General features: G+C 45.5%; 1 protein-coding gene across 2 annotated transcripts in view; it reads left to right on the top strand.

Annotated features, from left to right (window-relative positions):
* LOC143281871 (uncharacterized) overlaps positions 1-10,136 on the top strand; it is a 31,377-nt gene extending 21,241 nt beyond the window's left edge. For both annotated transcript variants that reach the window (XM_076587132.1, XM_076587131.1), the window contains exon 2: positions 7,555-10,136. In XM_076587132.1, the coding sequence (XP_076443247.1) occupies positions 8,063-8,539 (477 nt within the window). In that variant the 5' untranslated portion in view covers positions 7,555-8,062 and the 3' untranslated portion in view covers positions 8,540-10,136. The remainder of the gene's footprint in view (positions 1-7,554) is intronic.
* The last annotated feature ends 294 nt before the right edge of the window (positions 10,137-10,430 follow it).

The following is a 10,430-nucleotide window of genomic DNA, read 5'->3' as shown; positions in this document are numbered from 1 at the left end:
ACGCGAAATGCCCCATACCATGAGCAAGAACCGGCATTTGTCACTCTCAGTCCGCTTTGTGTTCTGTTTGCCTTTGCATGGTTGTAAAGTCTTTTAACGGACACAGCGGCTTTCTGATTGGCTCAGACTAAAGCACGCGTCATTGCAGACGAGTTTATGGACCTTGTAAACTGGCTGCACATTAGAATAGGGACTTCTTTTTTTTTTTTTTTTTTTTTTTTTTGCAACATTAATTACAAAAACCAGTAAAAGTAGAACCGAAAATCACAGAACACTGAAATAGTTCACAAGATTTACGCCTACTGATGGGATTGTTTTCAGCTATGCACGAAAATTGCCATTAAAACAAGTAGCTAAAAATTTAGGACACTGAAATAGGAAATCAATGTCCCCAATTTTCTAGGACCTATTCAAACGAATTTTTTCGTGCGTTTTGCAATACAGGCATGTGAGAGACCAAATGACATAGTGAAGCGTATAATACAGGCATGTGAGAGACCAAATGACATAGTGAAGCGTATAATACAGGCATGTGAGAGACCAAATGACATAGTGAAGCGTATAATACAGGCATGTGAGAGACCAAATGACATAGTGAAGCGTATAATACAGGCATGTGAGAGACCAAATGACATAGTGAAGCGTATAATTCAACTTTCTAATCATTCCTGAGAAACAGCGACGTGACAAGCTCAGGGACACTCAGAGTCAACCATTCAACAATACGCGAAAGTTCACAAACGCGGAGGTGTGGCAATCAACACTGCCAGTGGCCCTCTTTATCTTTCCGTGAAGGCTCAGTGTGCATTGCCCCTCTGTCGGAAAGCTCAACACTGCCAGTGGCCCTCTTTATCTTTCCCTGAAGGCTCAGTCGGAAAGCTCAACACTGCCAGTGGCCCTCTTTATCTTTCCCTGAAGGCTCAGTGTGCATTGCCCCTCTGTCGGAAAGCTCAACACTGCCAGTGGCCCTCTTTATCTTTCCGTGAAGGCTCAGTGTGCATTGCCCCTCTGTCGGAAAGCTCAACACTGCCAGTGGCCCTCTTTATCTTTCCCTGAAGGCTCAGTGTGCATTGCGCCTCTGTCGGAAAGCTCATCACTGCCAGTGGCCCTCTTTATCTTTCCCTAAAGGCTCAGTGTGCATTGCCCCTCTGTCGGAAAGCTCAACACTGCCAGTGGCCCTCTTTATCTTTCCGTGAAGGCTCAGTGTGCATTGCCCCTCTGTCGGAAAGCTCATCACTGCAAGTGGCCCTGTTTATAAGATAAGATAAGAATAACTTTATTATCTCCAACTGGAGAAATTTGGTCAGGTGCATTATCACAACATAGACAAGTAAACAACATGGGGACCATAACTGTAAAAGCCAACAACAGCCCCTACAAATATTACGAAGATACAAATGTAAAAAAAAATATCACATACATCGTTTCATACATACATCCACACACTGCAGGTAATAACTAGTATTCTTAATGTAAAAACAGAAAGAATTAAGAAACATTATTTGAATATAATTATAAACATAGCCTACTATACTGCACATTGATTATAATAGACAGATAAGATAAGAATAAAGATGAATTGCGGAAAACCACAACCAGATAATCAGCACACACCCGCACCCCCCCCCCACCCCCACCCCCACCCCCCAACCACTCACCCCACTCACGCGGATAACTTGATTAAACAAGAGTAATAAACATATGTTCTCAAATAAAAGCATTTCACATATTCGCTTTTAAAAACATTGCAATTAATCTTTCCGTGAAGGCTCAGTGTGCATTGCCCCTCTGTCGGAAAGCTCATCACTGCAAGTGGCCCTCTTTATCTTTCCCTGAAGGCTCAGTCGGAAAGCTCAACACTGCCAGTGGCCCTCTTTATCTTTTCCTGAAGGCTCAGTGTGCACTGCCCCTGTGTCGGAAAGCTCAACACTGCCAGTGGCCCTCTTTATCTTTTCCTGAAGGCTCAGTGTGCATTGCCCCTCTGTCGGAAAGCTCAAGTGCCGCGTGGAGTTTAAACAAACAACGGCGGGGGTGACAGCACAATTAACTGCCCCTGGAAAAAAAAAGAAAGGAAGAAAGATGAATGAATGATTGATATGGATACTTATATAGCGCCGATCCTCCATCGGAGACCAAGCTCTCAGCTCTATGTAAACACGGGGTCATGTGCACAACAGGCTACCTACGTGGGCAGAGCCAACTGACGGCTGTCATTTGGGCGCTCGTCATCCGTTTCCTGTGTCACTCAATCGGATTTCAGGCACACACACATGCACACAGTTCCGAGTTCTGAGTTCTTCACTCAGACAGACATGTAACATTTTGACGTGTATGACCGTTTTTTTGTGTGTTTTTTTTACCCAGCCATGTAGGCAGCCATACTTCGTTTTCAGGCATGTGCATGCTGGGTATATTCTTGTTTCCATTACCCACCGAACGCTGCTGACATGGACTACAGGATCTTTAACGTGCGTATTTGATCTTCATTGAGCGAAAACTCACAAAGTGGCTTATGGCACAAGCAGGTCTGCACGTATGTTGACCTGGAAGATCAGAAAAGTCCTCCACCCTTTACCCACAAGGCGCCGTTACCAAGATTCGAACTCGGGACCCTCAGATCGAAAGTCCAACGCTTTAACTACTCGGCTATGCGCCCGTCACCATTTTATGCAGGCCGTCGCAGCCGCCATTGCTCACTGGGCCGTGGCAAATTTCAATCTTCCTCTTGACTGTTCCAGTTATGCAGGCAGCTCCAGCCATGGCACTAACAGGATCAGGGATTTCCGCCGGAAAAGATTGAGCGTCCACTTGAGTTAAAAAAAGAACTGTTCACTTCCACGACATGTCCAAGGGTGACAGTTACCTAACTTGTCTTATGGGGGGCGGGAGAGGGGCGGGGAGGGAGAGGGGGGGGGGTGTAGGCGGCGAGGGCGAGAGGGGGTGGGAGTGGCGTGGAGGTCAGTGACGTGTTTCCGGTTTGGAGACTCCTGATGCAAGTTCCATTGGTCAAGTCATTGAGGAATGTGAGCGGGTTTCGTTTGTGCTGTCCGAGTAATTCAGTGAGCAGCTTGTCTTCATCGCTTTCTGTCGTTTCAAAGAAAGGGGAAAGTGACTGTCTTTGACAGAAAGTGTTAAACATAGGCAGTGCTCAACTACACTGAAAGTGACTGTCTTTGACAGAAAGTGTTAAGCATAGGCAGTGCTCAACTACACTGAAAGTGACTGTCTTTGACAGAAAGTGTTAAACATAGGCAGTGCTCAACTACACTGACATTGACTTTCCCCTCAGTGATAATTCATTTCTCTCTTTCTCTCCGACTGTCTGTCTGTTTGTCTCTGTCTGTCTGTGTGTCTGTCTCTCTCCATATGAGAGAGAGAGTGTGTGTGTGTGTGTATGTGTGTGTATATATATATATATATATATAGAGAGAGAGAGAGAGAGAGAGAGAGAGAGAGAGAGATCATGCACCGAGCTCAGAATGCATGAAATGAAACCGACTAAAATGAAGATGGAGAAGAGAAAAAAGGAGGCGGGAGAAAGGAGAAAGAAGAGAGACAGATGAGAGACAGAATGAGAGACAGAATGAGAGACAGAAGAGAGACAGAATGAGAGACAGAATAGAGACAGAAGAGAGACAGAGAAGAGAGACAGAATAGAGACAGAAGAGAGACAGAGAAGAGAGAATGAGAGACAGAATGAGAGACAGAAGCGAAGGGGGAACTCATTCCAAACGCAAGGCCCAGAGACATTAAGAACGGCGGCCGACATTGGAGTGTTTGAATCTGGGTATGCGTAAACAGAATGGATCCGAAGTGGATCGTAGAGAGCGAGATGGGGTGCAGATGTGAAGGCAGCCACAAAGATAGGAAGGGGCAGATTTGTGAATACATTTATAACAAAAAGTGCAAATCTTGTACTATATTCTGTGTGAGACAGGGAGCCAATGGAGATGTTGTAAAAGAGGAGTGATGTGCTCAGATCTTTTCTTTCTGAGGACGAGGACGAGTCGGGCAGCAGAGTTTTGTATGCGCTGAAGGGACTGAATGGATGAAGCAGGCAAACCAGACAATAGAGAGTTACAGTAGTCAAGGCGAGAGAGAATGAGAGAAATGACAAGTCTAGATGCTGCGTCAGTGGACAGATATTTCCGGATGGAACTGATGCGCCGTTATTGTCTACCCTATAGCCAACATACATTCACGCCCAGAAGTCACACACTCACGCCTCCAAAACAAAACCAAACTCAGTCGTTAACCAACGGCTACTAGTGGTCAGTAATCGTCACCACTAGTCACCACTGCTCACCTAATGGTCCGGGGACATTGGAAGGACATTGTGGGACATTGTAGGGCGTTGTGGGGACATTGGAGGGACATTGTAGGACGTTGTGGGGACATTGGAGGGACGTTGTGGGGACATTGGGGGGACATTGTAGGGACATTGTTGGGACATTGGGGGGACATTGTAGGGACATTGGGGGGACATTGCAGGGACATTGCGGGGACATTGTAGGGACATTGGGGGGACATTGGTGGGACATTGTAGGGACATTGGGGGGACATTGTAGGGACATTGGGGAGACATTGTAGGGACATTGGGGGGGGACATTGTAGGGACATTGTGGGACATTGTAGGGACATTATGGGACATTGTAGGGACATTGGGGGACATTGTAGGGACGTTGGGGGGACATCGTAGGGACATTGTGGGGACATTGGGGGGACATTGTGGGACATTGTAGGGACATTGGGGGGACATTGTAGGGACATTGTGTGGACATTGTAGGGACATTGTAGGGACATGGTGGGGACATTGTGGGGACATTGTAGGGACATTGTAGGGACATTGTGGGACATTGTGGGACATTGTAGGGACATTGTGGGACATTGTAGGGATATTGTGGGACATTGTGTGGACATTGTTGGGACATTGTAGGGACATTGTAGGGACATTGGGGGGGACATTGTAGGGACATTGTGGGACATTGTAGGGACGTTGTAGGGACATTGTGGGGGCATTGTAGGGAAATTGTGGGACATTGTAGGGACATTGGGGGACATTGTGGGGACATTGGGGGACATTGTGGGGACATTGGGGGACATTGTGGGGACAATGTAGGGACATTGGGGGGACATTGTAGGACATTGGAGGGACATTGTGGGACATTGGAGGGATATTGTGGGGACATTGTAGGGACATTGTTGGGACATTGTAGGGACATTGTTGGGATATTGTGGGACATTGTAGGGACATTGTTGGGATATTGTGGGACATTGTAGGGATATTGTGGGACATTGTAGCGACATTGGAGGGATATTGTGGGGACATTGTTGGGACATTGTAGGGATATTGTTGGGACATTGTTGGGATATTGTGGGACATTGTAGGGACATTGTTGGGATATTGTGGGACATTGTAGGGATATTGTGGGACATTGTAGCGACATTGGAGGGACATTGTGGGGACATTGCAGGGACATTGTGGGACATTGTAGGGATATTGTGGGACATTGTAGGGACATTGGGGGACATTGTTGGGACATTGTAGGGACATTGTAGGGACATTGTTGGGATATTGTGGGACATTGTAGGGACATTGTTGGGATATTGTGGGACATTGTAGGGATATTGTGGGACATTGTAGCGACATTGGAGGGACATTGTGGGGACATTGCAGGGACATTGTGGGACATTGTAGGGATATTGGGGGACATTGTAGGGACATTGGGGGACATTGTAGGGAATTGTGGGACATTGTGGGGACAATGTGGGACATTGTGGGGACATTGTGGGGACAATGTAGGGACATTGTAGGGACATTGTAGGGACATTGTGGGACATTGGAGGGATATTGTGGGGACATTGGAGGGACATTGTTGGGACATTGTTGGGACATTGTTGGGATATTGTGGGACATTGTAGGGACATTGTTGGGATATTGTGGGACATTGTAGGGACATTGTTGGGATATTGTGGGACATTGTAGGGATATTGTGGGACATTGTAGCGACATTGGAGGGACATTGTGGGGACATTGGAGGGACATTGTGGGACATTGTAGGGATATTGTGGGACATTGTAGGGACATTGGGGGACATTGTAGGGACATTGTTGGGACATTGTGGGACATTGTAGGGACATTGTGGGACATTGTAGGGACATTGGGGGACATTGTAGGGACATTGTGGGACGAGGTAGGGACATTGTAGGGTCATTGTGGGACATTGTAGGGACATTGTGGGACGAGGTAGGGACATTGTAGGGACATTGTAGGGTCATTGTAGGGACATTGGGGGACATTGTAGGACATTGTGGGGACATTGAGTTCCCCACCCCTCTCTGTCTTTCTCACACGTCACTAACATCATTCTTTTTCACATTACGTCAGCTAAGCAAAGTGTCCATAACTCTGTGCTGATGCTGGGTATAATGTCTGTTATATGTTATAAACTGCACTGATACACATGATGAAAATGTGTTCACCTTGACCAAGTTGATTATTTAAAAAACAAACAACAACAACAACAAAACAAAACAAAAAAAAACCCAAACAAACAAAAAAACATCATGTCACAACGCTCACACTACCGGCTCAGACCATTGTAATCTATCAAGACAACCTGGGCAACAAGTGTGTGTGTGTGTGTGAAAGAAAGAAAGAAAAAAGAACAATCAATGCAAGCAACAATGATCCCACCCCCTAGAGACGCATGACTTTAAAATCAATTCATACAATTTATCAGTTTCTTTATTTCATTATTAATTTATGGAAAATTAAATTACATTGAAATCATCCTCAATGTCCAATCTTACAGTGGCGAAGCAGTGTTAATTCGCGCCGCGCGCTCGCACGCACCCGTGTGTGTGTGTGTGTGTGTGTGTGTGTGTGTGTGTGTGTGTGTGTGTGTGCCAGTGGGTGGATGTACGCTTGTGTGTGTGTTCGTGAGATAAATATACAGAGTGAGAGAGAGGGAGAGACAGACAGACAGGGAGAGAGCGACAGAGACACAGAGAGAGACAGAGAGTAAGTGAGTTTGTGTGTGTGTGTGTGTGTGTGTGTGTGTGTGTGTGTGTGATACAGATTATTGAAAATTTTGTTTTATAAAAAGATGACATAAAATCTAATTTCTCATAATTCCACCACAAATACTGAAAGGTGACAACAACAGCAACAAAGCAACAAAAACTGAGGTAAACTGGTCATGTAGATGGCTTATCTTTATTTGTGAGTTTAAAAGTTATGACTAGACTGTTCAGACTAGACTGTACAGATCACAAAGTGGGAAAGACTTTATTTCAACAATTTACAGACAGTAATGTTGTATCCAATCAAGCGGAAACAGTGTAGTTATAAAGCAAACGGTTGGGAATGATTTCTTGAAAAAGCAGTTGTAGCCATCATATGAGCACGATAAGGAGAGTGAGACATATATATATATATATATATATATATATATATATAGAGAGAGAGAGAGAGAGAGAGAGAGAGAGAGAGAGAGAGAGAGAGATTATGTACGTGTTTCAATATTGTCTTTTATTTGTTTTCGTTACCAGAATCACAAACCACTCGTCAAGGCGCTCTGCCAGAGCCATGGCCAGTGCTTGCCTGACAGGAGCCAACCTGTTGAACCCCTGCAGACTTTGAAGACTGGTCACTAGATGTCCCCCCTGCTGTCCTTGACATCCCCGGCATTCAGAGCAAAGGCCAGTTCCTGGATGCTGAACTGAAGCTGCTGACCCTGGAAGCACTGGACAGGGACTACCCGAGCACCACCTGGACCCGTGTATACACAGATGACTCTTCCAATAATGCTGTTAGGAACGGGGTAGGCGGTGTCTAAGTCCGATTCCTTGATGGCTGCTCAGTGAGGCATTCCGTTAATACTGGCCTCACCTCAACCAATTTCAGAGGCAAAGCTTCTGCGCTGCTAGCTGCAGCCCAACTCCTCAACCAGAGAGACAGTTTGCCAGACCACACTGTCTTCCTCACCGACTGCCGAGCTGTCCTACAGGGCCTCCAGACCAGAGTGGGGGACAAAACCTTGTGGACATCCAGTCTGAGATGCAGGCCCTAAGTGCCAGAACCACAACGGTCCTGCAGTGGATCCGCTCTCACTGCCACATTGCAGGAAATGAAGAGGCAGACAAACTCTCCAAAGCAGGAAGCAGGCTCACCCAATCTGCCCACCCCCTTAGCTTTGGGGAGGCAAAGACCATCCTGCGCAGCCACTTCAGAAACAGCTGGCGAGAATGGCTACATCTGGGACCAGAGGAGGACAGCATCCATCAGCTGGGTCAAGCTCAGCAAGTCATTATCCTCAGACCGTGCACAGGCCACTGCCAGCTCCTCTCCCATCTCTACAAACTGAAAATTTCCCACACAGACCAATGTCCGTGTGACACCGCTGCTCAAACTCCAGCCCATGTCCGGCAAGACTGTCCTCTACACAAAGAGCTGAGGCACCAGATCTGGCCCAGTCCCGCAGCGCTCCAGGACAAGTTGTGGGCAACGGCTACAGAGCTCCAGCGGACTTCGTAACCTGCTCTGGACTGACCGTCTGAACATGGCCTGGGAACGCTGAAGTAGAAGAAGTTTTTCTTTATCTATTTATTCCTTATATTTGTTTTCATTATTCATTTATCTTATATTATTACTATCATTTAATATTGATTGATTCGTTTTAACAAGGGCAGGCTCTTATGAGGCCTGATCAGTGTGTTGGATTATGCAAAGATCAGGCCTGTGTGGATCTGTCTGCATCCTCAGACACCTCTTTGAAACTGGTGTGTGTGTGTGTGTGTGTGTGTGTGTGTGTGTGTGTGTGTGTGTGTGTGTGTGTGTGTGTGTGTGTGTGTGTGTGTGTTTGTAGTTCACTTACAAATGGAAAGAATATTTTTCTCGCTTAGCTCTGCAGTCTTGCCAGCTGCTGTTCCATACACCATTAATGGGCCTCGTGGCTGTGTAGAATATGAAGTGGTTTTCGCAACATTCTGCATAAACTCAAGTCACAAACTATATGAAGTTACCACTTCGCGCTGAACTGACAAGAGTGGCAAAATGGCTGACTGAACACTTCCGCTGGCTTCAGGTAGCAAATGGGCTCAAAGAAGGCATGCGCTATCCACCTATCTTTAGAGCAGTGGCGAAATCCGTGTACTGAGGCAGCGAACAGTGGGCCCACACCGCTAAAACCATTTATGTTCACCGTCCCATTTTGTGGACAGTATATATTTCAATGACTGAAATACAAGTGCATTATTCTATTGTGATTCGGCTGATATAGGCTATTGAGAGGAAATCGCCTGCTTCCAGGCATTATGCTTTTAAGCATACTTTCTCTTTACAGCAGAAGTGGGGGCCGCCATTTGCGACAAAATCTTGGAACAGCAACAGCACCATGGAAAGCAAAAACAGATGAGGGTGCCATTTTTCGTCAAACATTTTTTTTGTATGACACTGATGTAGCCAAGTGCTCGACTGGCTGCAATGGCTGCTTCACGCAGAAGTTGTATAGCAGACGCCTTTTTCGCAACTAACCTGCTGGTCTTCAACGACTCACGCAGAATGCGTGACACCATTAGAATTGTAAACGCAAAGCCCATTCTAAACAAATGCTCTAAAAATTTATAAAACCAAATCTCTGTATTGTTTACTGCCAGATGATGTCTGTTGTGCTTACACACACACACACTTAATTCAGACAGAAGCATATTTGATTTTAGTTCAAACGTTAGTCAGTGTAGGGATTTGAAATGACACTAGGGTTACGTCATTCTGTCTTCTTGTCACATATAAGGCTACAGTTTACAATTCTATAAATCATGTGACTGCTGTTGGAAACTAAAACCACACCTTTATAGTGTTTGGATGAGAATAGATCAGGAGCTTAAGAGATATAGTGTTTGGATGAGAATAGATCAGGAGCTTAAGAGATACAAACGGATGACAGTTTCACTGCAGTGACGGTGTCCATCCAACCATTGACATGTGGAGATAACTCATGTAGTGTACGCTATTCAAATTCGAATTTGAATTGTAAGCCGTTGAGCGTTGAGACGGTTATTTTCCGAGGTGCTGGTCTCCAGCACACATCACGAGTCACACACACAGTCAGCTGCCTGACACTCTACTGCACGTCTTCTTTCTTTTCTCCTTCTCTGAATTGATATTGTAATAAACCAATAGAAAAACCCTTTGTGACTGGCCTCTATATGTCCTTTGCATAGGAGCTTTCTATCCTTTCACTCTCTTTATCCTAATTCAGTATTTCAGTTATAAATTCTTTTGTACCGTCCACTTTCATGATATAACACTCAGTTACACTAAGAACAAAAACTGGAGGGTATTAAACTACTAAAAAGTGGTTTTTGTCTGACTGCTGATAACTTGTGTTTGCATGTATCCCTATGCGTCAGATTTGCCGTCCCAA

The sequence above is a fragment of the Babylonia areolata genome, chromosome 5 (genome assembly GCF_041734735.1).
Source record: "Babylonia areolata isolate BAREFJ2019XMU chromosome 5, ASM4173473v1, whole genome shotgun sequence".
Classification (NCBI taxonomy): domain Eukaryota; kingdom Metazoa; phylum Mollusca; class Gastropoda; order Neogastropoda; family Buccinidae; genus Babylonia; species Babylonia areolata.
The sequence above is the reverse complement of the archived record's forward strand: the minus strand, read 5'-3'. Positions and strand labels throughout refer to the sequence as shown.